This window comes from Vicugna pacos, chromosome 27 (genome assembly GCF_048564905.1).
Source record: "Vicugna pacos chromosome 27, VicPac4, whole genome shotgun sequence".
Classification (NCBI taxonomy): Eukaryota; Metazoa; Chordata; class Mammalia; order Artiodactyla; family Camelidae; genus Vicugna; species Vicugna pacos.
Genome location: NC_133013.1, coordinates 6157780 through 6185361, shown reverse-complemented (window position 1 = coordinate 6185361; position 27582 = coordinate 6157780). Strand labels below are relative to the sequence as shown.

Genomic DNA, 27582 nt, shown 5'->3' with positions numbered 1-27582 from the left:
ACACTTGTTTCCTCCTCTGTCTGCTTTCCTGTAATTTTACTACTATTTACAGTATGAGAAATTGACAGGAGAATTCTCATTCGCGAATGGGTTTTGCAAATTTATACTGAGTTTTGTGTCCGAGTCCGTGGCTCCAGCTGGTGCCTGTGACTCAGTGATGCCGTGGTTGTCAGTTGAACCCCAGTGCTCTGCTCCCTCTGTGGAAGCAGGAGCTTTGAAGCCTGGGATCTTTGTTTAACTTCATGCATTTAAGCTGTCCACCTCTGTCCATCATCCCTGTGCTTTTTCATTTTTGATATTTGCTCAGTTTGTGGCCTTTTTTCCTCTTGTCATCTTCACACTGAAAATATCTGATATAATTCAGAGTTTGCTGGAGGCTTCTCTTCCAATAAGAAGAGTGAAAAGACAAAAACAATTTTTTTTTGAAAATTGAGAAAAGCCATTTTATTACCAAGAAATGCATTTGATTACCAAGACCAAAAAAAAAAAAACTGTTAAATTTTTCACAGTGAGCTTTTCATGTCTTTTCATCTTAGAATTTGAGAGATAAAGTCCCTATTCAAAGACTCTTTTAAAGTAGGGTGATGTTAGCTAGCTCAGGGAACTGCCAATTCTAGTGTTTTGATAGACATACCCAGTTCACTTGCACTGAAGGTGAGGAAGATGATATTCCACGGGAAGTTGATAACGTTTAAGTCCATAAACAGCCAGACAACTTTATATTACATTTTCACATGAATGAGGAGCTCTCACAAGAGCTTCAGAATGGGCATTTTTATAACCCTATCCTGCCCAACATTGTTCCATCCCAATTTTTTTTCCTGCCACCCCATTTGAACACCTTTCACAGAAAATGGAAAAAGGGAGTTGGTGCATGTAGGGGTGTTTCCCACAAGAAAGAAGAAAGGTTTGGAAATCTCTGAGCAATTTGTAAGCCGTGTCAGTTCTGGAACTTGCTGCCTTAGAATGTTCCCTATTTTTCTGTTTTATCTGTTTACTTTATGTATCATTTATTCTCCAAGACAGTCGTACAACATTGATTTCTCAGTGCCACAATGATAAAAAGACTGGCATCACATTAAGAATTGCTCCTGATGATGTACAGTTGCCTGCGAGGATGGCAAATGTGGTTTGTGAGCTGAGCTCATGGCCCCTGCGGACCTGATTCCAGATTATCCTGGGAAGGAGCGGACCAGTCTGTGCAGACTCAGAGCTGGGGCTGAGGCTTGTTGCTGAAAACCTCGAGGACACGAGTACAAGTTTTTCTGGCTTCTAGTTGGAGCCATCTTGGCTCCACTTCACCCTAAACCTCCGAGACACTCCCAAACTCCCCATCCCTCCTTCCCCGGGGCCATGTCGTGTTGTCCACCCCTTGGGATGTGGACCCTTGGCACCCGCTGTTCCTTCTCAGCCCCTCGGATCACTGCTAAAAAGGAGTCAGAAGGAGTCCATTTTTAACATTATTATTGCCCCTCATTTATTTCACTTTTTTTAGAATCATATTATGTGTTCTGAGCAAGTTACGGTTTGTTTTCTTGGTTGATGCATGGACAGGTTTAATGTTTTGGGGGATGGTTCCAACTAACACTGGTTTTGCCTTTAGACTCTGGAGTCTCAGAGAGTTTTTTCAGATCAATTCTGGGCATTCTTAAGAAAACGTGTCTAAACGAACATCGGTTTAAAAGGAAATTAAAATTGATAAAATTAGAATTAATAAAAAAGGAAACTAAACTACTCATTTTAGAAGAAATTGTGAATTGCCATAAACAAAGTACGAAGTGAGGATGGGGGAGTGGAGGCAGGGATCACTGCACAGAGGACAGAGAGGAGGTAAATTTGTTTTGCATGTAGATTACTTTTAAGAAAATATCACTTTTTTCGCATGGTAAACAAGTCAAAGAAGTTGGAGAATGTGAACCAGGATATTATACAGAAAAAGGGTTATGTCAACTTGGATCAAATTTAATATGAATTTGTCTTTTGTTTTGTGGCTGAGTATAATTACATACATTATGGACACAAATTTGGATTAAATTTCTATAAAACCAGATTTCTGTTACAAAAAACACCAGAATGAGCTCCAGATTTAGACTCATTCATTGGCTTCTGTGTGTGTATATAATAGTGTATCCTTTACATATGAGATATACATAGCTACTTCTCAGACTGTTTCCTTATTGAAAACTTCCTGCTTTGAGTACAGATTTTCACCATGACAGTCATCTAAAACAAACAATGCAGTTCTTAATTTAAAAAAAAAGTCCCCCTATTTTTTGAGATGTAATTGACATACAACATTGTATTAATCTTAGGTATATAACACAGTGATTTGATACACATGTATTGCAAAATGATTACCACAATCTTTTGAGTCAGCATCCGTCTCTTCAAAGTTTTGTGTGTGTGATGAGAATTTTTAAGATTTTCTCTCTTAGCAACTTTCAAATATACCATAAATATGGTAACATTAACTATAGTCACAGGCTGTACATTATATCCCCAGGACTCAGTCTTCATCTTTTAATTGGATGTTTGTTCCTTTTCACCACCTTCACCCGCTTTGCCCACCCCCACCCCACCTCTGATAACCACCAGTCTGTTCTCTGCACCTACAAGTTCGGTTTTCTAGAGTCCACATGTCAGTGAGATCATGTGGTATTCACCTTTCTCTGTCTGGCTTATTTCACTTAGCATAATACTCTCAAGTCCAGCCATGTCGTCAGAAATGGCAGGATTTCCTTCTTTTTTATGCCTGGATAATATTCCATTGTCTATATATAACATTTTCTTTATCCATTAATCCATAGAAGGACACTTAGGTCATTTTTATATCTTGTAAATAATGCTGCAGTGAACATGGGGGTGCAAATAAGTGATGTTGTAATAACACCACTTACTTAGTTATTATATATTTCTTTTAACCTCATTCCTAAAATACTTTTTTCTTTCCTTTTTTTTTTTTTTACAATTTTTATTGAAGTGTAGTTGATTTACAATGTTAGTTTCAGGTGTACAGCAAAGTGATTCAGTTACACATATACATACATACATACATGTATTTTCTTTTAGATTCTTTTCCATTGTGTGTTATTACAAGGAATTAAATACAGTTCCCCATGCTAAGTAATAGGTCCTGTTGTTTATCTGTTTTATATATAGTAATGTGTGCCTTTTAATCCCCAACCCCTAATTTATCCCTCTCAGCTGCAGATGACTCTTTGGGATAGTGATTTCATTTCCTTCAGATGTATACCTGTAATTTTTTTTAACTCTGATTCCTTCTGGCTCTGACACCTCCTGCTCAAGGAAGGGGACCTTCCCAGCAGCCTTTGCCTTTGCTTCTTCCACTAGGAGGCGCTGTGGCTGGGAGCTGGTCCCCTGCAGGCTATGGGGCCCTTGGTGAGCTGCAGGGAGCCCCCTAAGGCCCTCTTTTAAGGGGGTAGCCCAGGGAGCCCAGTTTTGACTCTCTACTCAGCACCTGAGGACACCAGGTAGGAGAGGGATGCAGACCCCTGGAATAAGTGCATTTGTCCTGCTTTTCTTGCTCCTTCATTGCTTTTGGAATGGAATACTATCTATGAATCTTCAGGTACTGGCCTCATCATCACTTCTCTGTCTCCTCCCTCCTGGGCTGGCTCCAGCAACCTTCTCTCAGTGCTGGAGGCTGACGCACTGCCCCCAACCCTGGCAAGAACCCCGCGTTCCTCCCCTTTCAGTGGAGGGAGAGTGGAGGGCGTGGAGCCTGTAGCCGAGAAGCTCCCCACTCCCCTCCCAGGTTCCGGGCTGCAGTCACTAGAACTCCTCTCCCCTGGGTCAGCAGTTGTCCTGATACAGGAAAATGAATGTGGGGCGAGGGGATGGCCGTGTCCTAGGCCTCAGTTGAGTCCCTGGGATGTGCCCCGCCAAGTGAGAGTCCTTGGCCCCGAGCAGGAAAGGATTCAAGAGCGAGCCACAGTTGAGTAAAGATAATTTAATCAGAGAGATGCACACTCCATAGACAGAATTCAAGCTGTTTCAAAGGGCAAGAGAAAGGCCATGAGGTGCGGGGGTTGTGTTCAGTAGATGTACACTCCATAGACAGAGTGCAGGCCATCTCACTCAGAGGGGACAGCGGCCACGAGATGTGGGGATTGCTAGTTTTTATGGCTCGGTAACTTCATGTGCTAACGAGTGGGAGGATTATTTTAACTACTTTTGGGGAAGGGCCGAGATTCCTAGGAATTGGGCCACTGCCCACTTTTTGATCTTTTATGGTCAGCCTTGGAACTGTCATGGTGCCCGTGGGAGTGTCATTTACTGTGTTAAAATATTACAGTGAGCTTTTGTGTTTGTGTGTGTGTGTCCTCTAATATTTTGTTTTTGTTTTTGTTTTAACATTTTTTATTGAGTTATAGTCATTTTACAATGTTGTGTCAAATTCCAGTGTAGAGCACAATTTTTCAGTTATAGATGAATGTATATATATTCATTGTCACATTTTTTTCGCTGTGAGCTACCACAAGATCTTATATGTATTTCCCTGTGCTATACAGTATAATCTTGTTTATCTATTCTGCATTTTGAAATCCCAGTCTGTCCCTTCCCACCCCCCACCCCCTTGGCAACCACAAGTTTGTATTCTATGTCTATGAGTCTGTTTCTGTTTTGTGTTTTTGTTTTGTTTTTTTTTTTTTCAGATTCCACATATGAGCGATCTCATATGGTATTTTTCTTTCTCTTTCTGGCTTACTTCACTTAGAATGACATTTTGCAGGAGCATCCATGTTGCTGCAAATGGCGTTATGTTGTCAGTTTTTATGGCTGAAAGTATTCCATTGTATAAATGTACCACCTCTTCTTTATCCAGTCATCTGTTGATGGACATTTAGGCTGATTCCATGTCTCGGCTATTGTAAATAGTGCTGCTATGAACATTGGGGTGCAGGTGTCATTTTGAAGTAGAGCTCCTTCTGGATATATGCCCTGGAGCAGGATTCCTAGTCTTTTGAAGAATCTCCATACTGTTTTCCACAGTGGCTGCACCAAACTGCATTCCCACCAGCAGTGTAGGAGGGTTCCCCTTTCTCCACAGCCTCTCCAGCATTTGTCATTTGTGGACTTTTTGAATGATGCCCATTCTGACTGATGTGAAGAAACAAATGGGGCCTAATTAAACTTACAAGCTTCTGCACAGCAAAGGAAACTGTAAGTAAAACAAAAAGACAGCCTACGGAATGGGAGAAAATTTTTGCAAATGAAACCGACAAAGGCTTGATCTCCAGAATATATGAGCAGCTCATATGACTTAATAAGAAAAAAACAAACAACCCAGTCCAAAAATGGGCCAAAGACCTAAACAAGCAATTCTCCAAGGAAGACATACAAATGATCAATAGGCACATGAAAAAATGCTCAATAATCACTAATTATCAGAGAAATGCAAATCAAAACTACAGTGAGCTTATAATGAAGCTCAGGTCCTCTGGAAGTCAAATCTCCTGCCATCTTGGGCCTCAAGGTCTGTTGGGAGTTGAATTTTCTGCCACTTTGCTGTTAATTGCGTGTCATTCCTTGAATGGCTGTGCCCTGCCTGTCTCAGTCTGTCAGCCAGCCCTAACCTGGGCCTCAAAGACCTGCAGGCCCTGCCACCTCTGTTGCTTTCTGAGTGTCTGAGGACACATTCAGTCTCCTTGGAAGAAAGCATGGTGCCTTCCATCAGCCACGTTGCTGGGACCCTTTTCAGAAAGTCACAGCATTTAATCTAATTCTGTATGGATGGAACTTTGTAAGCCCTTATTGTTTAGATGTGGCTATTCGGTTTCCCAGGTAACGCGTATCAGTGATCTGCCTCTAGGAAGCCTCATGTGAACGTCTCTGTATCTGTCAACCAGATCTTTCAAGCACAGAGAACTTGGTCCCCACATCAGAAGAGACTCACTTCCCATCCCCTCCCCCATCCCCACCGTGGGCGCCCTGGGCAGGCTCCTTCCCCACCGTTGACTTTCCTTCCCCACCGTTGACTTGCAGCCTCGTCAGGAGTGGGGTGGTTACATGCCTCGGCTTCTTCCCTCATGCCCCATCGCTGGCTACAGTCGTCACCACCTCACTATGACTAGGCTGTGGCTGAAGGCAGAGTGGCTTCATCCTGGGCCCTGGCCCCTAAATGGATCCTGCTCACCCCTCCTCATGCCTCTTTGAGATTCCAGAACCCTGGCGATAACCTACTTCCAGGCTTTGCCATCCTGTGTCCATCTGTTTCTTCATCCCTGGTCCCTAACCCTGGCTCCCTAGGCTCTGAGCTCTGGTATACTTGCATTGACTCTCCCACCAGATGGCTCGCATTCTGATGTGATCCGCACATCCTTAGATTCTGGGCACCATCAGAGCAGTCAGAGGCTTTTGCTGTCTGCCCCAGGCTATAGGACTCCCTATCCACAACGAGGGGCCCACGGGTCAGTCTGTCAAGAACATTGGGATTGTGGCCCAGCACCCTTTCCTGAGAACCTCCCCCATCCCCGCCCCCAACGTCCCTGCAGTTCCTGCAGGAGCCCCTGGGAAGTCAGCGCAAGTGCACAGACTGGGAAATAGGACCGAAGAGGTCCTCTCCCCGGAGCATCTGGGCTTGGGGGGGTCCCGCAGTCAGCCCCCCTCCACGGGCACAGCTGGAAATACAAAGCTCAGCGCTGCCCGCTCTCCCACTGCCGGGCTTGCGAGGACTGCTCTGCTGCGGGGAGAGAGTGAAGCCGAGGACCGAGGGATAGTCCGCATCGCTTCCACCCAGAGGCCGACCTACCGAACGCACATGTTCACTGCTATTTTCTGTCTCCTCAGTCAGTACCCCTGGTACCCACCATGAGAATCTTAATCCAGAAGAAGCATCATGAAAAGCAATGGCTGTTGTGCTGGGAACCCTCTGGACCCAGCCTGCTGGTGTCCTTGTGTGACGGCACTGCTGCCACACGGCCAGGCGGGTGGGTTCTGTCTGTGTGCACCACACAGGGGAGAGCGCGTCGTCACTCTGTCCTAAAACCAAGTGTTGAGAAGCAGGAGCCTTGGCTTTTTATCTTGCTTTCCATGGCGAATATCTTTGACCTGCATCTGGCATTCTTTATGCCTGTGTTTTCTGGAGACAGGAAGTGGAAAAGAAGTGAGAATGAATCATCTGTCCCCCGGCCCTGTTCCTCTTCAAACCAGGATGTCCAGATGCAAGATGGTGAACCTCTGCCATGTCCCATCCCCAAATCTCTCTCTCCCTTATGTTACCATACATTTTTTGTGTTTTGTGAAATCATATATTAGAAGTCATACGTGAAATTACGAACCAAAGCCTGTGATGGTTGGAATTCATAATTGGTGAAATGATTGATCAAGATCCTGAATGTACTGGCCGAATTACTGTACGTGCCAAGTCTCTGCTAGATATTCGTTGAGTTACACAGGTGGGCTTTTGATTGAAGGTGGGAAAATGGGATATAAATTATAGCACTCGAGGTAGTGTCCGCTAGTAGAAAATGAGAAGATCCTGCGATGGGAGCCTTCGATTGTGTCCCAGTGTTTAGATGATGGACAGTTTCTAAGATCTCACAAGGGTTCACTCCAACTAGTTTTAAAATAGTACTAACAGTATTTTCCTTTTGTTCTTTTAGCTGACATTTTAAATGTACTTTGAACTCTTTGTTGGAAAAAAACCAAACCTAGATGTTTTGTTATTATTAGCAATGACTACAATAAATACTGAAATGAATATTCAATAAATATTTATCATCTATCAGTGTTCCTCCTAAAATACCAGTAAAATGAAAATTAAAAAAATTTTTTTTAAGGATTCAAACTGACAAAGAGAAAATGGGCAGATGGGAAATACCGGCAGGTTCTGGAAGGACGGAAAGTGTGTCATTTGTTGTGTGGGGACTGGCTTAGGCTCCCGCTTTCTCTGCTCTGCCGGGTGCCCAGGGTGCAGAGGGGAGCCAGGAAGAAACAAGTTGACTTGTACCTTGTGGCCCTGGAAGGTCTCAGGAATTATAGGCACAGGATGTCTCTTAAGGCAGGGATGTGTCAGGTCAAAACTAGAGGACTGGTTTAGTCTGTATTTATAAGCAGCAGTACCTCCTAGAGTCCCAAGCTGAGACTGTGCGGCTGTGAAACTGTCTCTCTCCAACCCTAAGAGTAGACAGAGAGTGACCTAGACAGGGATCTGGAGGGAAGTACATGAGGCAGGCACTTGATGCCTCATGGGAAAGAGTCAGGATGGGGTGGACTATGCTGCTGTAACAAAAAGCAAAACAAAAAAACAAAAACTTGAAACTTCAATGGCTCAACAAAGCAAAGGTCACAGAATGCCTCAAATGGGCCGACCACTCTTCAGGGTGGCTTTCTTCTGGATGGTTGGCAAGATACTGAGACCCCTTCTTTTTTGTGGCACTGCCATCTTATCCATGGCCCCCGAAGAGCTGTCTAGGGAGAAGAAAGAGCTGGAGGAGGCTCCTTGACTGCTAAGTGCCTCAGAGCAGAGGTGACCCAGCCCTGTGGGTCCATTTACCAGAGTCGGTCATATGGCCCATCACACCTGCAAGGGAGGCCAGAGCCATAGGAACCAGCCTGTGGGTTCCATGAGCACCAGTTCTCTCCTCAGGGTGGGGAGGGTCTGGGAGAGAAGGAGGCCATACCTCCATCTGCCAGCTTAGCCTCCCTCCTCACGGCACTCACAGTGCTGCCTGCTGGTCCCAATCCACGGCCCGAGGGGGGAAAAATCACGGGTCTGGGGAAGGAGGAGAACCCCCAGGAGGCCGGCTGGTAGACAGGCTCCCCCCGAGCAGAGGGAGCACCAGTCAGTGCTTTAGGGCCCCTTCTGTGGACACTCTTTCACAGGATTTTATTGAGTGACTTCTGTGTTCGCAGAAGTGTTCTGGATGCAGGGGAATATAACTGTGAGCAAAGACACAGAATTCCCAGTCTCGTGATGCTTTGTTCCAGTTCAAGGAGGTAGAAGAATGGGTAGATGCATCATGTGTCCTCTGTGCAGGTGAGTGGTACAGTGAACAGAGAAGACTGGGAAGGACAGAAGGAGCGTGAGGGGTGGGGCGCTATTACCAGAGCGTTGAGGGGGCTCTCTTGTTGCTGGGGACCTGGGGGAGGTGAGGGTGAGCCGTGATTACCTGGGAGAAGGACAGTCCAGGTAGAGGGAGCAGCCGTCACAGCCCTGAGGCAGAGGCATTCCTAGCATCCTCCAGGGACAGCGAGGAGATGGGTGGCTAAGAGGAGTGCATGGGGGCAGAGGTGGGACAGGGCTGCCTCAGATGAGATGGGGGATGATTTTAATGACTGGCTTTTACCCTAAGAAAGGCAGCGACCTTGGTGAGCAGAGGAAGGGCTTTTAGGAGGGTCCTAGGGCTGAACCCACAAAAGCAGTGAAGGAATGAGATTCATCCGTGTTGCTGCATTTAGGTGTAGTTCCTTCATTCTCGTTGCCATATGGTAATCCTTTGTATTTACGGCCCCACATTCTTAATTTATCGTCGATGGACATTTGGATTATTTCAAATTGGTGACCATTGCAAATACTGCTGCTCTGAACACTGACTTAGATATCTTTTTGTGCATTACCTGGGAGTGAAGTTTTGGGGTATGTGGGTTCAACTTAAGTCAGTAATGCAAACAGTTCTCCCCAGTGCTTGCCCCCTCTTTCCCCATTGGCACTGATACATGGTGTTGCCAGCCATCTTTACTTCAGCCATATGGTTTCTCATCACGGTTTACTTTGCATCTCCGTGATGATTGATGAGGCTGAGTGCCTTTTCATACGGTTGTCAGACATTTGGATACCCTCGTTTGTGAAGTTCCTATGAAAGCTCTTGTCCATTTTCCATTGTGAGGTATGTATTTTTTTTATTTGTTTTAGGAGTTCTTTATATATTCTAGAAATGAGCCCTTTGTCAAGTTATTTGTGATTTGTCAGATGGGTATATACACATATGTGTATATATATATGTAACATGTATAACACATGTAACACATATAGACACACACACATATAACACATATACATCATCTTGCATTCAGGGGCTTGGCTTTTTGTCTCATAATTGTCTCTGGTGTCTTGATTTACAAAAAAGTTCTCCTACCTCAAGGTCACAAAGATTTTCTCCTATGTTATCCTTTCCTTTTCGTATCTTTAAGTATAATGTACTGAGAGTTGATTTATTTTTATAAACAAAAAGTGTAGTTTTCTTTTTCCATATGAATATCCAGTTGACCCAGGGCCATTTATTCAAAAGACCATCCTTCTGCCTCTGTGGTACACTGCCATCTTTGTGACAGGGACATGTCCTTGCATCCATGGGGACACTTCCCGGATTCTCTGTTTGATCTCTTAGTCATTTAGTCTGTGTTTGCATCAATACCAATTTTTAAAAATTGAAGTATAGCCAGTTTACAGTGTTGTGTCAATTTCTGCTGTATAGCATAAAGTTTCAGTCATACATATACATACATTTATTCCTTTTCATATTCTTTTTCATTAGCAGTTACTACAAGATATTGAATATAGTTCCCTGTACTATAATACCAAATTGTCTTAATAACTATAAATTTAGAATTAAACCTTGGTATCCAATAAAGGAAGTATTTTTTTCTTCAGGATTATTTGGCTGTTCATGGCCTTTTGCATTCTCATATAAATTTTATGGTCAGCATGTCAAATTCTACAAGGAAACCCTGTTGGAATTTTTGTGGGATTATATTGAATAGGTAGATCAGTATGGAGACAGTTGACATCTTTACCACGGTGGGTCTTCCAACCTGTGAATATTTATTTAGGTCGTCTTTAATTTCTCTCAATAATGTTTTATTGCTTTATAATCTTCTGAGTAGAGGCGCTGCATATCTTTCATTAGATATAAATTTAGTATGTATATCTCTATATAAAATGTTTTGGTGTTGCTATGCAGTGTATTTTAGTTATCTTTTCCTGTACCACAAGTCACCTCAAAATTTAATGGCTTAAATAGGCACATGATCAGATGCTCAGTATTGCTAATTATCAGAGAAATATAAATCAAAACTACACTGAGGTATCACCTCAAACCGATCAGAATGGCCATCATTTAAAAGTCCACAAACAATAAATGCTGGAGGTAGTGTGGAGAAAAGGGAACCCTCCTGCACTGTTGGTATGAGTGTAGTTTGGTGCAGCCATTATGGAAAACAGTATGAAGGTTCCTTAAAAAACTAAAAATAGACTTACATATATGATCCAGCAATCCCATTTCTGGGCACATATCTGTAGGAGACTCTAATTCAAAAAGACATATGCACCCCAGTGTTCATAGCAACACTATTTACAACAGCCAAGACATAGAATTATCCTAAATGTCTATCAACAGATGACTGGATAAAGAAGATGTGGTCTGTATATACAATGGAATACTACTCAGCCATAAAAAGAATAAAATAATGCCATTTATAGTAGCGTGGATGGACTTAGAGATTGTCATACTAAGTGAAGTAAGTCAGAGAAAGAAAACTACCATATAATATTATTTATAAGTGGAATGTTAAAAAATGACACAAGTGAATTTATTTACAAAACAGAAACAGACTCACAGACATAGAAAACAAACTTATGGTTACCAAAGGAGGAGGAGGGATAAATTAGGAGTTTGGGATTAACATATACATATCACTATATATAAAATAAATAAAACAACAAGGTCCTACTGTACAGCACCGGAAACCATATCCAATATCTTGTAATAACCTATAATGGAAAAGACTTTGAAAAGGAAAAGACTCTGAAAAGAATTTATATACTGAACCACTATTCTGTACACCAGAAACTAACAAAACATTATAAATCAACTATACTTCAATAAAAAAATAAAAAATGGAATAGCTTAGAACAAGTTTCCAAAACCCACGTGATACAGCCCCCGCCGCAGTTTGTTGCTCAAAGCAGGTCACAGTTAGTCCACAGCTGTGGGGGTGGAGGAGTTGTTCCCAACCTCTGGAAGGAAGCAGCAGCCACCCCCAGGACAGTCCACGTGGGCACGTGGGATGGGAGATGTTGTTCCTGCCACCTTTGGGCAAATGGAATAAAATATATGGTATGTAATTTAATTCCACTCCCTGTTCGTCATTGAAAAAGAGATAAAACTGATTTGTGTATATTGACTTTACATACAACCACTTTGATAGATTAATTCCCTTATTAATTCTAATGATTCATCTGTACATCCTTTTGAATTTTCTACATACAAAATCATCACATTTGGAAAAAAAAAGACAATTTTGTTTCTTTCGAGTCTTCAGAGCATTCATTTCTTTTCTTTTTTGCACTGGCTGGGACCTCCAGTATGATGATGATTAGACATGGTTGATAGCAGGCTTTTTAGTCTTACCCTTCATCTCAAGGGGAACGTTGTCAGTATTTCACAGAAAAGTGTGATGTTTGATGCAGACTGTAATGATTGTCTGAGTTCCTGGCTAATTCAAGATTGCTTAAAGCTCTTGTTTGGTTGGATTTTTAAAAAATCGTAAATAGATACTGAATGTTCTCTTATGACTTTTCTTTCTCTTTTGAGATGGGCATATGAGAGATCGCCTTTATTCTGTTAACACACTGAATTACCTTGGGTGATTTTTGAATGTTAAGTCAACTTGCTTTCCCGGATTGAACTCAGCTTTCTCATGTTGAATCTCTAGATTTCGTTGGTCACTTTTTTGTTCAGGGTTTTTGATTATATATTCATGAGGGAGATTGGCCTGTCATCTCCATTTTTCAAAATGTCCTTGTCAGATTTTTCTATTAAGGTTATGCTTTTTTTTATAAAACACAATGGATATAGTCCCTTGTTTTCTTCTCTGGAAGTATTTATTTAAGACGGGTGTTATTTCTTCTTTAAATGTTCAGTAGAATTCACTAATGCAGTCACGTGAGTCTGGGATTTTCTCTGAGGGAGTCTGGGATCACAGGTTCAGTAGTTCCCAGAATTATTCAGATGTTGTGTGTTTTTGTATCAGTTTTGTTGACTATGTTGTTCTAGGGATTTTCCTACTTCATCTGTTTTCACAGGTATTGGCAAATGTTGGCAAACACAAAACAAGTCCTCCCCTGACCCCACTGGTCAGGCCACCCCCGTTGCCCCTCATTGGAAGAACCCGACAGGAAGCCACGTAACAGAATAAAAACATGGCTTTCAGAGCTCCCACTCCACCACCAGGGAGCAATGGACTTGGAACCGAGCACTCATAACTTAGTAACCAGCACACTCTCCCACCAGAATATCTTCAGTGTCCACTGACCTCAACCCACCCAGAGGAGAATCATTTTTCCCCATTCCGTCTCTCCACTGTCCTCATTCCTGGGGTGAGCTGAAATTGTTCGGGTCCAGGCTCTTACCAAAATTTTTCCATCTTCTATGTCAAGAATCCTTATGAACGACTGTGGTATAATTTATATTTACATTAGCATTGCCCATGAAGATTTAAAAATAAACATTACAAAATTTGTTTTCACCATTGCCCACTACACTCTTGTCTTCACCTCCCATGGGTCCTTGTTTGATTGGGTTCTTTGGTGAGAGTCTCCTGGAATATTCTCAGAGAGGACACCTGGGGAGCACTCTGCTTGTCCAATAATCTCCTCTTTTGTCCTGACACAATAATAGTTTGCCTGAGCAGAGAACGCCTTGATCATGGTTCTTTCTTTTCTCTAGTCACTCAATGTTATTTCCATTATCTGTTAGTGTCCAAGATTGCACTTGAGAAATGTGAGATGATTAACTGTTTCTAGAAGCAACTTGTTCTTTTTGTCCATACTCTTGGGATTTTTGGCCCAATTCTTGAAATTCAGACGTTTTGCCAGGATGTGCCTACATCCTGCCTTTTCAGAACCCTTTCAATCTGAAAACCCAAGTTGCTTTTTCTTTGATGCTGTTTCTTTGCTTATTCTCTGTCATGTGCCACTTTCTCCCTGAACTTCTATTATTTACATGTCATGCCTCCTGTTTCTACCCTTCATAGCTTGATATTTCGTTTGTGATTTTTATTTCATTAACTTTTTGTTCTGTATCTGTGACATATCTTTCGTTGGCGCCTCCTAAAATGGTAATTCGGTTTTTTGCAGGGAACATTCATTCTCCTTTACAATGCCTCAATGAAGTTTCAAATTAAACAGTCAAGAGTGAGTCTGGTCCAGAAGCAGTTTACTGTGCTCTGATAATATCTCCTTATGTGCTCTCCTTATGTCTTTATTATATAGACTATTTCTGTTTCCTCCATTAGTTCTGCTGCATGGTGGCCATCTGTTCTAGAATTTGGCCATCTCCCTCCTTCAAACCACTGAACTTCTTAGGAATTTGCTTCGCCTACTCGTTGCGTTGGGTGTGGAATTTCCCCAGTGCTGGATTGGGCCCAGCTGGTGGCCGTGACGGCCACCATCCCCTTAAGGCCATGCTAGGTTAACAGGGGGAGACGGAGGCAGAGAAGGCGGGACTGTGTTCCCTCTGTGGGGAAGGGGCACCTGGGCTGGCAAATTCCGAATATTATCTCACTTTAGATACGGCACAGGGTGGGGCGGGCATAATGTCTGTTTCCTAAATCAAATAGAAATAGATTGTCTTCAGTCCCACTTGGCAGCTTCTTGCAAGGCAGACAGCTGGACTCTCCCAGGACTGACACCTCAGTTGGCCAGACGGGCCCTATCTCTGCTGCTTGGAAGCCCCCGGGCCAGCCTGCTAAGCCCACTCTGGCCTGGAAAGGCTGCTCCTCACTCTGGGTTCCTCCAGAGATGCAGCCTTTCTGTGGACTACCCACCCCGACCTTCAGCCCATAGAATCTTGCTGGATGCTGACCCCTGACCTCGGCTTCCTGTGCTGAACACGCATGTCCACCACAGGCCATGGGGAGCGGCAGCGGGTCAGCCTTTGGACACACCCCCAGACCAGGCATCCTCAAGTGGCCAGAGGAGGCAGAATACGTGGCTGGCTGGCCTGCGCTTTCAGAGCTTAGCTGTGCCCTGGTCATCATCATGTGGGGGTCAATTATAGGCAGGAAACAAGACCAGGCTGCAGATGCTGTGTGAATCCAGGCAACAGGGACAGGTTGGCACTCAACACCTCCAGGATTTCAGGATGTGACTTCTTGCCCTCTCCTTCTAAGGAAACTGGGGACCCAGGTTCTAACACCAAATGGGGTCTCAGGGGGCAAGGTAACAGGGAACTGAAGACTTCCATCTCATGACAGATGGCCTTGGAAAGCATGGGAGTGCCTCAAGTGCCAAGACCTTGCTGGAAGGAGGGAGCGAGTTTGTTACCGAGTCCAAACTCGTTCTGCTCACTGCACGACAGGCCGTAAGTCAGGAGATGAGCTGTTGAGGCAAGGAATAGTGACTTTATTTGGAAAGCCAACAGCCCAAGAAGATGGGGCACTAATGTTGTGGAGAACCCATTTTCCAAAGTCAGAATTCAGGCTCCTTTTACACTAAAAGCAGACGGGGTGTGGTTGGTTTTTGCAAACTTCTTGGTGCTGGCATCCTGTGTCCTTGCCGCTGTCCACGTAGGTCAGGTCAAACCTCCAACGAGACCCATGTTATTCTCTGTTTTGCAATTTTTTATCTCTATATGAATGGAAAAGTGTTATACTCATAAGGTCAGAGCCTTGATAATGGACTCTCCTGTCTGTTTCAGTCTCTAGGCAGTATTTTTTTTACCAAAGGTGCAAGAACCAGCATGACTGAGCACAGGAAACAGAGCGCTAATGGAACAGATCTAATGTGGAGTTGAATTTGTTCTTCCTATTACAAATTGAGGAGTAGTGGGAGGTTCTGGTGTGCAGTGGGGAGCACATCCTCAGTGGTACCCACAAGGATCCACAGGCTGAGGGTGGGCATTGCTCAGGCTAGGGTGATGCCCCTGAAATAGGAGGACCTCCACACAGATTCTGACTTTCTGACCTCCGGACTTTGGATATCTGGGCAAACCCCTTCCCATGTCCCAGATAACATCCCAGTGTCTCTTGGCCACAGAGGGAGGCCAACTACCAACCTGCGATCCTGTGCCACTGCCTGAACCTCACCTGTACTTCAAGATCAGCAGCGTGTCTACAGATCTCGGGGGAGGGGGGGTTGGCATGTGGCCAGTGACTGGACCCCTTCTCCAGGTGAAGTCTGTGAACAACCAGCTGATGTATTCTTCTTATTGGGAACCACTTCATCTGTCTGTATCAGTGGAGATGTTTTGGGTTTGCTTTTAGATTCAGGGTGTAAAATCCAATTCACAAAAGCTGAAACAGCCAAAGAAGGTGCTGTCTTAAGGAACAAGCCCAGAGGCGGGCTGCTTCGGAGCTGGTCTGGCTGGCAGCCTGGCGGGGTCGTCAAGGACCTGGCCTCTTGCCAGGTTCAGTGTGTTGATGGGCTGGCTCAGTTCTACTCGTGGTCACAAGATGATTATCACTGCCTGGGGTGTGATCGGCTGGTGCAAAACGCCTGGTAGAAGAAGAATTTTTTTCCTGTAAACCTCTTTTTGAGAGCAAGTAGACATTTCTCAGATGCTCCTTAGAGTACTCTCACATGTCACTGGCCAGAACTGGATCACATGTCCACTCCTAAACCAGTCACTTGCTATTTGGGTTGTATAATTTACTTATAAATCTAAAAAATACCACCTAGAGTAAGATCAAGTCGGTAAAAATGTGAAGGGATGGCCATGGTCACGTTACATGGCAGGGAGTCGGGCTGAATCTCTGTAAACTGCAGCTAATCATCACGCTTGTGCAGAAAGGACGAAGCATAGCAGATGTATCCACATTCATTACTGTGTGAGATTTCCCAGGGTGTAGTTTTTAAATGTCCGTAATAATAACCATACTAAATTAAGTCATTTGCTTACAGGTACACGTGAAAGGAAAAGAAAACACGCATTAAGCAGTGTGACCCACTTGGATAATTATAAATAACCGAGCAGCCCAAGAAAATCTCGTGAGCACCTTTTTAATGACGGGTCAGATCCTAGAAAGCAGTTCATCAGCTAACGTTTGCTTTTCCCACACCACCTCTGTGCAACTTGTGGGATGAATAAAATCTGAATGAGCCCAAAAAAAAAAAAAAGTCCTGCTTCTCGAGCAAGCAAGCTGCCGTGGTTTATCTAGCCAGATTAAGGGATATGTTGCCATCCTCCCGCAAACCAAGCTCCCGCGCCTCTCCTGCCTTTAGAGCCGCCCTTCCCGGCTGCTGGAAGCAGCCCTGCAGCCAAGCCAGCCGGGCCAGAGGCCTCGGCACGCAGGGTTCCCCTTACTCCTTCGTTCCAGACACGTGCGAGCCTCGCCTGTGTTGGTCTCCCTTTTCTCTCTCCTTGTCTTGCCTTCCCAATTTTTGCACTGATGTGTGTCTGCCGTCTAACAGATTTAAATTATTTGTAAGGCTGCTTTTTCCCCCTGATATGACATGGTCCAGTCCATCTCACCTGTCTCTGCCTCTACCTCCCCGGGCCTCATTTGTGCCTCCTCTGTCTGCCTGTGATCAAACTTGGTTACATCCTGGAATGTCCTTTTTTTTCTTCTCTGTCAGGCTTCTGCCAGCTCCCACAGAAGCCCAGACATCTTGAGCACATGCTACGGAAGGATGCAGGGGGTGGGGGCTGAAGTTTCCTTTAATACCAGATTTCGGGGCTATCTTACAGAACCAGGGACTTTCTGACAAACTGGTTTGTCAGCTTTTCAGCAGCAGGGTTTGTGTGTGCCATCCACGATGTACAGGTTTCCACAGAATCCAAGTAGATCACCTTCTCAGGATCTAAAGAAGGGAATGCAGTGAGGGTTCCGGGTGAACACAGGCTTTACTCCTCTGAGCAGTTTCCATGCTAAGAAAGGCAATTATCACGTGGCCACAACACCTTAATTTTTGTCCAGGTGAGATGTAGGGCTGCCCGTGTACAAAGGACAAAGCATAGACTTTGTTGTTTCCCTCCAGGTAAAAAGAAACTTCACATCAGTTCCTAGTCTTTGAAAATGTTTGGCTTGGGGGGTATGAAATTAATTTGTCTATATCAACGGAAGAAACCGTTGTGGCTGTAGTATTGTACTGCAGTAAGATTACCCTTTTCTACCAAATGGGTACCTTCCAGAAGGTATGCCTGGAAATGTGGCCAGCAGATGAGCGGTCAGTGAGGTGACAGATCTCACGTGTGGCATTCTCACATGTCTAGACTGTACTAAGTTTCATGATCTTTGGATATTTCTTACATACAACCTGATTCTCAGTTGTCATATTGAAGAGCCTGTGAGGGCTAAATTCCATTCAGTCAGTGGTGCCTCGTAGCGGTGGCATCAGAGTGAGAGAGACCAGACCAGCAGCAGATGTGTACTTACGTTGTGTGCGACTTGCTTTATTCTGTGTTTGAACAGCTTTTGGGGTGGGGGGAGGGGGACTGTTTTATTTATTTACTTTTTATTGCAGCAGCTCTTGCCTACAGTTCATAGTTGTGTGTGCAGTTTTTAAATGTGCCTGTAAAACAGGAGAGAAGAATTTAGGGGTCTTTTTAAAGTATAGTTGGTTTACAATGTTGTGTTAGCTTCTAGTGTACAGCATAGTGATGCAGTTACGTGTGTGTGTGTGTGTGTGTGAGTGTCTGTGTATTCCTTTTCAGATTCTTTTTCATTATAGGCTATTACAAGATATTAAATATAGTTCCCTGTGCTGTACAGTAGGACCCTGTTGTTTATCTGTTGTATATATGTGGTGTGTATCTGCAAACCCCAAAGCCCCAGTTTATCCCTCCACCCCTGACTTCCCCCACTGGTATACAAACTATAGATGCTTAAGAGGGTGTGGAGAAAAGGGAACCCTCCTACACTGTGGGTGGGAATGTAATTTGGTGCAGCCATTGTGGAAAACAGCCATTGTGGAGAGTCCTTAAAAAACTAAAAATAGACTTACCCTATGATCCAGCAATCCCACTCCTGGGCATATGTCTGGAGGTAATTCTAATTTGAAAAGATACATGCACCCCAATGTCCATAGCAGCACAATTTACAATAGCCAAGATATGGAAACAACCTAAATGTCCACCCACAAATGACTGGATAAAGATGTGGTATATTTATACAGTGGAATACTACTCAGTCACAAAAAAGAATGAAATAATGCCATTTGCAGCACCATGCATGGACTTAGAGAGATTATCATACTAAGTGAAGCCAGAAAGAGAAAGAAAAATACTATATCACTTACATGTGGAATCTAAAAAAAGACACTAATGAACTTATTTACAAAACAGAAATAGACTCACAAACATTACTTTTAAATCATGTCATAAACATACCTATATGCACTTTTGTAGATGTTAAACTTATTTTGCATTTTTGTGAATATCCTGGATTGATTATGCACACTGCACAATGATTAACTCAGAAGTGATTTTCACAATATAGATTGATACATCTTATTTTCTAGTTTATTTTTATTTTATTTAAATTTTCTTGGGGAGGGGGAAGTAATTAGGTTTATCTATTCTACTTTTTTAATGGGGGCACTGGGGATTGAACCCAGGACCTCGTGCATGCTAAGCACGTGCTCTACCACTGAGCTTACTCCTCCCCCCTTAGGTTGATACATTTTAATATGGTAGATATCTTTAAGGTAACAAGTACTTGCTCATAAATGGGGAGATGTAGTTTTGAAAGCACTGGATCACAGCACAAGCATAAATGACTTCATGACCTGTTCTTGGAATCCTTGGTTAACACAGGTAATAACTTTGTCTAGCTTGGTTCCTTTCGAACAAGTCCCATTCCTCAGTATCCTCCTTTTCCTTTTCATCGCGGGTATGGAACTTGTTCAGTTTCAAGTAAGGGTAACCTACTCAAAGCAGATAAACCAGGGAGATTTTACCTGCTGCAGTCACCAGTTATCCCCGGGAGTCTGACCCTGAACTCTGGATCCAGGGTTCAGATGCAGCACTAGGATGGCTTCTCCATCTCTTAGATCTCTGAGTTGGCTTCCACATGAGAGGTTAGTCCCTGGCGAAGGCAAGGATGGCTGGGCATACATCACGCCTCAGCTTGTCAGCTGACAGGCAAGAGTTCCTATATGAACCCCTGAAAAGATGCTGACTGGAATTCTGTCAGTCACTGTGGCTGGGCTGAATCCCACACACCCAGGACAGGAAGGCAGAGCCTTACCAAGGTCTCCTAGGGATGGAAAGAGGCATTTTCTAAAGGAAAAGGATACAGAACAGAGGGCAAAAACAAGCAGATAAAAAGTAACTTCCTGGCCACGAATAAGACCTTACCTGCTTGTACTTTTCTAACTTAATAGGCCTTAATGATTTTCATGAGTGAAAAACCCTGGCTAACTGGAAGATGCATGTATCTTGAAAAGAGGCTTCTAGGCCAAATGGCTACAATGTGTGGAAAAGCTATCCCATCAAACCCCACCTCCCACTCCCCTCCTCCAACCACAAAAAAACTCTGTTGCCACTTCATCTGAGTATCCTTCATGGGAGACAAAGTATTACTGAGTAGTCCTATCATTTGATTTAACCATGATGGGTCTTAGTTACAAGTGAGTGAAGGTGGGTTTTACTAGATTGCTTTTCCCACCATCTGTGTACCAAAATAGTATCTGCCCCCACAACTCCTTTCTCACGTGTTGCAAACCGTCCCACTTCCTTCCTGGAACAGGCAGAGAAGCTGCCCACAATAGTGGCTGCATGCCTTTATCACTGCTTTTCTTTCCCCAGAGTCCTTACCTGCTCTTTGCATTAGGTTGCATTAGAAAATTTAAAACCTTCCGCTGGTACTGCAAGAACTTCCGTGAATGAAGAAGAGGTTGAAGTAGATAATAGAGATGATTAGAGCTGCTTAGCAGGCATTTGCTACCAAGGAGATGAAAGAAAGCAATTAATTACTCAGAAGCATCTAAAGAGTAGTTGATAGTAGGCATGTCTTTGTTCAGTGCAGCTGAAATCTTAGCTAGTTTGGTTTTTGCCTCAAAGAATTTTTTTCTTGGGGTGGGGGAGGTGTCTAGTAACAAAAGGATTAAGAATATTAACATAAAATGTTTGAAAATGTTTTTCTTTTTTAACTACTTGTCTTTATTCCTTCAATACCTGAACAAAAAGTCACAAATATATTCAAATCACACTGAATTTACTGAAAACCTGAATGTGTATAATTGCTAAGGCATGGTGTCACTGCGAAGTTAAAAAAATCATTGAAAATATATTTTTATCTCCCAAACAAGAAAATCAACGTTGAATTTCACTTTTCAAAGAACATAACTTTAATAGTACCTTGATAAAAATTTTCCAGACTTTTCTTGGATGTTTGTGTACAAGTGTTTCACTGCAGTGAACATTTTTCTAACAGCTTTGAACAGTCCTCAAATACATTTGGCCCTCTATATCTGCAACGTAGGCATCCAAAAATACAGGTCTGCAGATCGAAAATACTAAAAAAAAAAAAAAAAGAAGAAGAAGAAGAAGAAGAAGAAGAAGAGGAAGAACCCAGAAAGTTCCAGAAAAGCAAAACTTAAATTTGCCAAGTGCTGGCAACTATTTACGTAGCAATTACATTGTGTTTACAACTATTTACATAGCATTTACTTTGTATTAGATACTAAAGTAATCTAGAGAGGATCTGCCCTATACGGGAGGATGTGCAGATGTGTGTAGTTACATGGAAACACTATGCTATTTTGTAAAAGGAACTTAAGCATCTGAGGAGTTTGGTATGCTCTGGAGTCCTGGGACCAATCCCCCATAGATAGCAAGGGAGGACTGTCTTCCTAATATAAACCCCCTGGAGAGAAACAAATCATTAGCAACTACCATCAGGCCCTGTGCTAGGTATTTGGCAAACTCATCTTTCTTGGTCCCCTAAGGCCTTGGTTAGTAATCTCATTTTGTTGATTTGGAAACAAAAAGGAGTCTCAAATCACCTTTCCCAGTGTCATGCAGGTTTCTAACCAAAGTCCAGATGACTCCCTAACCTCTACTTTTTCAAGGACACCATATCCAGGTTCTTTCTGCATCAGCATGTGGTTAAGAGCAGAGAAAGATAATAAATGCATAGGCCTCAGGGTTTTGAGGGGATTAAATGAAGTAATATGTAGACCACTTGGAATAAATCTGACCCATAGTTACCTTTGCAATAATCATTAGCTGTTGTTTACATTTATTATTAGTGTTAGCGTTGTTGTTATTACCATTATCACCATTTTCCCCCCGCAAACATCATGGCTTCCTGTGTCAATCTAAGGTGGTTTAGGGGTCTGGGCGACTTCTCTATGCAATGCCTAAAACTTCATTCTAATCCTGTCATCTTACATCTGTATTTTCTCACCTGCATTCTTCTGCACACAGTGTAGAGAGGGATTTTAAAACTTAAAACTAGTATTTTCTCTCATCTATTTTGAGTATGACAATCTGTAAAGATGCTAGTGACAGACACTGCTGATTTTCAGTCTCAAGGGTAGCTTGACCTGTGGGACTTCAAGTGAATACCTTAGCGAGAAAAACACTAAAAAAACAGCCTAGTTGCTGACAGTAGCTTTCATCTTTTTTCCTATTTCTCTATTATCTCTTGGTTGCTGATTATTTTTTTTAACTTGGGGTACAACTGATCCCTCTTAAGGGACCTTTTTGCAAAATTCTCTATTGTAGGTTTCTTTGAACTTGAGTTTAAATTTTAATTTGCAAGGAAACTGAAGCAGATGAATTTTCTCATTGTGGGAAAAAAAAAGATTGCCTTGATGATATATTTGTTTTCTTAGTAGGCGTCTGCCATTAAGATTGATGCTTGAGGATATTGTTAGCTCTTATGTGGAACAGAAAGTTATTACTCATAGTTTACCAGATTTGGGCATACTTGCAACACAACACAAAATATCATTTTTACATTTAGTATTGCCATTTCCAGTGCCACTTACGGACTGCATTTCTGTATTGAATTACAACAAAAATTTTATGCTAACATTTAATGAAACTTTAATAAGGTTGTGTTTTGGTACTATTATCAAATAATGTGTTTTGAATTGCTTTCCTTTGAATATATTTGCATTAAAGAGGAACTCAATTTGATTTGGTTCTTTGAAGTTTACCCACTTTCTGGTAGCTTTAGAAAGACAAAAGGAAACTCAGTTTCTTCTTTACAAGTCAGTAAAAAGAAAAGGAACACATTTGCTAAGATCTGAGGAAGTAATGGCAGCAGAATGCAGATAGTTTGAATTAATGAAATGACTCATGTCGTCTATTAGAGATGCACAATTTACACACACACACACACACACACACTGCACATATCATAGATTATGAGGGATGATACCCTTGGAATCTCTTTTCTTTCCCATTGAACCCTAAGGCTGACCTATTAATTAAGAAATTTTAAGAGATTCACATTATTGCAATGCTTGATCTGTGATGCCCAAAATTAAATGGTAACCTCCTGAGAGAGCATGTTTCTCTGCTGGTAGCGTTCTTACCTATTTCTGCTAAATCGTGGTCGGGGCCCAAGGCAATTTACATGAACACGTGCCTTCTAAAAGATAAACTCATTTGACCAAGCAGAAACACGCCAGTGAAACGTGCTTTATGGGGGCCGTGTCTAGCTGATGGAGTTTATTATGCACGGAGTATCAATAGCGAAAAGATGGGGACAGTCGCGCTGGCGAGGCAAGCCTTTATTTACCATTTTTAAAAAACAAGACTCTCAGGGGCTTTAGGAAAAGTAACTGGTGATAAGTGGTCAGGAGGGTTTAAACTTGAACGAGGGGAGGGACTGGACAGGGCAAAGTAAACTAGTAATCATCAGGGTTTTTTGTTCTTTTTTACGCCCAGTTTTGTGTAGAAAGAAACGCTTTTTGTCACCTTATTTTTTTCTCCCACGTTCATCCTCTGAATGTTTTCCACCTAAAAATACTCCCGATTTCAAAACTCTCAATACTTACTGTCTACAGGCCTTGCCTGAGCCTGTGTGGTCCTAAACTAGCCGCACGCTCGCTTAGGAATTTTGGTTCCTGTTCTCTCTGTCTGGTTTGGTAAGGATGACACTTCAGTTACGATAAAAAAGCTGGGACACACCTGCTGCGCGAAAACCCCAACTAGTCTCCGCCGACGCGCGGCAGCCGGCCAACTCCTAGGCGCTGGGCGCATCGCGTGACGCAACACGCAACCCCGTGACGCAACGCGCAACCCCCCGTGACGCAACGCGCAGCCTCTGTCCCCGCCCAGAGCCGCCTGGACGCGCCGCGCGCCGACCCACAATTCCCGCAGCAGCCACCGCCGCCGCAGCCGCCCGTTAACGGTGAGCGCGCCGTCGGCCCGCCAGCCAGCCTGCCCGCCGAGTTTGCGCCGGGCCCCGCCGCTGCGACATGTTGCAGAAACCGAAGAGCCGAGGCCGCGCTGGCTCCCAGCCAGAGAGGGAGCGGGACGGGGGCCGCGGCGGGGGCGGTGCCGAGGAGGCCCCGAGCACGTCCCGCGGAGCGGGCGGCGCCGGATGGCAGGGCAGCCGCCGGGCCGAGGCCTCCCCCAAGGCGGGGCCCCGGTCCCAGAAGCAGCTGGAGCTGAAGGTGGCGGAGCTGGTGCAGTTCCTGCTGATCAAAGACCAGAAGAAGATCCCGATCAAGCGTGCGGACATCCTGAAGCACGTCGTGGGGGACTACAAGGACATCTTCCCCGACCTTCTCAAGCTGGCCGCCCAGCGCCTTGAGTACGTCTTCGGGTACCGGCTGGTGGAGCTGGAGCCCAAGAGCAACACCTACATTCTCATCAACACGCTAGAGCCGGTGGAGGAGGACGCGGAGGTGCGGGGCGACCAGGGCACGCCCACCACCGGCCTCCTGATGATCGTGTTGGGGCTCATCTTCATGAAGGGCAACTCCATCAAGGAGACGGAGGTCTGGGACTTCCTGCGGCGCCTAGGGGTGCACCCCACCAAGAAGCACTTGATCTTTGGGGACCCGAAGAAGCTCATTACCGAGGACTTCGTGCGGCAGCGTTATTTGGAGTACCGGCGGATACCGCACACCGACCCTGTGGACTATGAGTTCCAGTGGGGCCCGCGAACTAACCTGGAAACCAGCAAGATGAAGGTTCTTAAGTTTGTAGCCAAAGTCCATAATCAAGACCCCAAGGACTGGCCGGCGCAGTACTGTGAGGCTTTGGCGGAGGAGGAGGCCAGGGCCAGACCTCAGACAGGTGGCCCGGCCCCTTCCTCTTGAAAATTCGAGAGATACTCAGAGGAACTCCTTGGGGAAGGGTCCGGGGCGCCGGGCTGAAGGAGAGGGGGTGGGAGGGACCTATTTCTGTAACACTTAAATGTATATAGTTTTGGGATGTGCTTTCAAGGTTTTGTTCTCCTAGTATTGTAAGTTATTTCGTTAGAAGTTTTTGTTTATAAAAATACTAGGAGATGATTTGTTTCGTTCTTACTTGTTTTGCTGTCTGTATTTTTCGTGTAAACGTTTTCCTAGCTTTATAAAACTAATTGGAAGACTTTGTACCATGATCTAGAAATAGATATTTAAGAAAGAACATATCAATAAGTGGCTTTGATGCCAAGGAAATAAAAGGGAAGTGGCTCTTACCTGGCCTCTTGACTACCCTACTTTGTAAGGAAAAATGAAAAGTCTTCATAAGTTGAAAACTAAAATATAGTTGCCTATATTGTGTTTTACCTTAATACAGCTATTTTATGTTTATGTATTTTCCATGTATGTAAGCATTATGCATTATTCTAAGCGAAGTACGTACTGTATTTTTCCCAAGTAACTTTTTGCGTTGATAATTATTACTAGGTTGTGTGGCTGACCATTTAGTACCACTTTTTCTTTTTGCTACGACAGTTATAATAAATACCATATTTTGAAACAGTTAAGCACTGTGCATTTTTTAACCATGAAGTCATAAATTAATTTCGTGCCTCAAAACCAGCATCTTAAAGAAAAAGGGTTTTTGCTACATACCATTAAGGTAAATTGTGTTTTGTGGAAGTTGCTTGATTTTTATGTGTGTGTGTGTGTATGTTGGATCATGATGTAAAGCATATTTATTACCATGAGTCACAGAAAAGTTTGGTAAAACTGTTAGTGATTAACCATGCCTACCTGGAAATCAGACTACCTGGGTTCAGATCCTCCTTTTGTCTAAACACCTATATGAGTGAAGGTGGGTTACTTAAGTTGTATACAGACATTTCCTCCCTTGTAAAATGGACTGACGATGCCTGTATTATGTGTGGTAGTGTGATAATTAGATTCTCCATAATCCCTATCAAATTGCTGTTTATACGCACAGATTGAACAAATAATTATTCAACAGATGACATCATAAGTATGATTGCAGGGAAAGTACTGCAAATTGACCATGAAGTGAGGTAGATACTTAAAAAAAAAAGTGGCTTGATCAACATTGGCCTAAATATCACTTAGAAGTCTGGCGTGTATACAGGAGAAATGGGATAGGTGACTGGGCTTTATTTCATTCTGTTAAATTGGAATTTGTGTTTATTTCGTCAATGGAATATACTTGGTCCTCGAAGGTGTTTCTTCTTAGTTTGCATTTTATTTCAGTGTCTGAATTACATTCTGGTCAAGCCTTCTGCTTAACTCACTGACTGCTTTCCCCTCTGGTGTGTTCTCATACTGGCGTTTTCAGCTGTGCAGTGAAAAAATAACATTACCCAACATCCATTATTTTACCTGACAAATACTTCCTCCACACTTTACTCATGGAGATGTTAACTATTTACAACATCAATGAAGTCAAAAATTTGTTTCAAATTTTAAAATATAAAACATTGCAGACCAGAACAAGCCCTTGTATCTTTTCATCCTTCCCAGAGATGTCAAAAGTTTATGGATATTGGGGGGAAGGGTAGAGCGGGTGCTTAGCATGCATGAAATCCTGGTTTCAATCCCCAGTACCTCCATTAAAGTAAATGAATGAATGCCAAACACCCACCCCCCCAAAAAAAGATTTGTGGGTATCATGCCGTTGTATAGTTTAATACAATAGAATGTTAATATATGAATAATACATGCAATTGATCTTTGAACAGTATAGGTTTAAACTGCATGAACCACTTACATGCAGATTTTTTAAATCATAAATAAGGACTGCATTATTGCAAGATCCACGGTTGGTTGAACTCGAAGATGCAGAACCTCAGAAACAGACTGTCAAGTTATACAGAGACTTTAACTGTGGGGGTTGATGCCCCTAACCCCCAAGGTGTGCAAAGGCCAACTGTAGTAGTATTTGTCAGCTTTTACAACTTACATTGTTGCAGAAAAACATGTTACAGCTTGTTGTTACAGCTCAGTTGTGACGGCCATCTGGGTCCCGGTGAGAGACCAAGCAGCACTTGGAGAGTTGGAGCCAATTCAGGTGCAGGCCCAGAGAAGTTAACACTCCAAGCTCTGGACCCTGGCTGTAGGTTTACACAGGCTTTTATAGGCTGTCAGTTTACATTTTGCAACCTCATATGCAAATAAGGTATAACAAAAGTTGACTAATTAGGAACAAGCTTTGTGGAAATGGACCAATCAGGAGAGAGAGAGAAATAACCAATCAGGAGTGAGCTCCATGCTAATGAAGCACTACAAATGGACCA

At 43.3% G+C, this 27582-nt stretch overlaps 2 protein-coding genes and 2 long non-coding RNA genes across 5 annotated transcripts in view; 2 read left to right on the top strand and 2 right to left on the bottom strand.

Moving 5' to 3' along the window:
- The window catches only part of ENTREP2 (endosomal transmembrane epsin interactor 2), a 275220-nt gene that overhangs the window by 180192 nt on the left and 67446 nt on the right, over window positions 1–27582 (top strand). The window lies entirely within an intron of this gene.
- LOC140689680 (uncharacterized) lies at window positions 5012–7017 on the bottom strand. Its single transcript, XR_012064710.1, has 2 exons — window positions 6831–7017; window positions 5012–5121 (listed from the first exon to the last, which is right to left on the bottom strand). It is a non-coding gene; the product is annotated as an uncharacterized lncRNA (long non-coding RNA).
- LOC140689679 (uncharacterized) lies at window positions 19306–27372 on the bottom strand. Its single transcript, XR_012064709.1, has 4 exons — window positions 27249–27372; window positions 21264–21421; window positions 20721–20846; window positions 19306–20160 (listed from the first exon to the last, which is right to left on the bottom strand). It is a non-coding gene; the product is annotated as an uncharacterized lncRNA (long non-coding RNA).
- On the top strand, window positions 24187–25845 carry NSMCE3 (NSE3 homolog, SMC5-SMC6 complex component). Its single transcript, XM_031672153.2, has one exon. It carries the CDS (start codon window positions 24341–24343, stop codon window positions 25187–25189), a length of 849 nt encoding a protein of 282 aa, XP_031528013.2. The 5' UTR covers window positions 24187–24340; the 3' UTR covers window positions 25190–25845.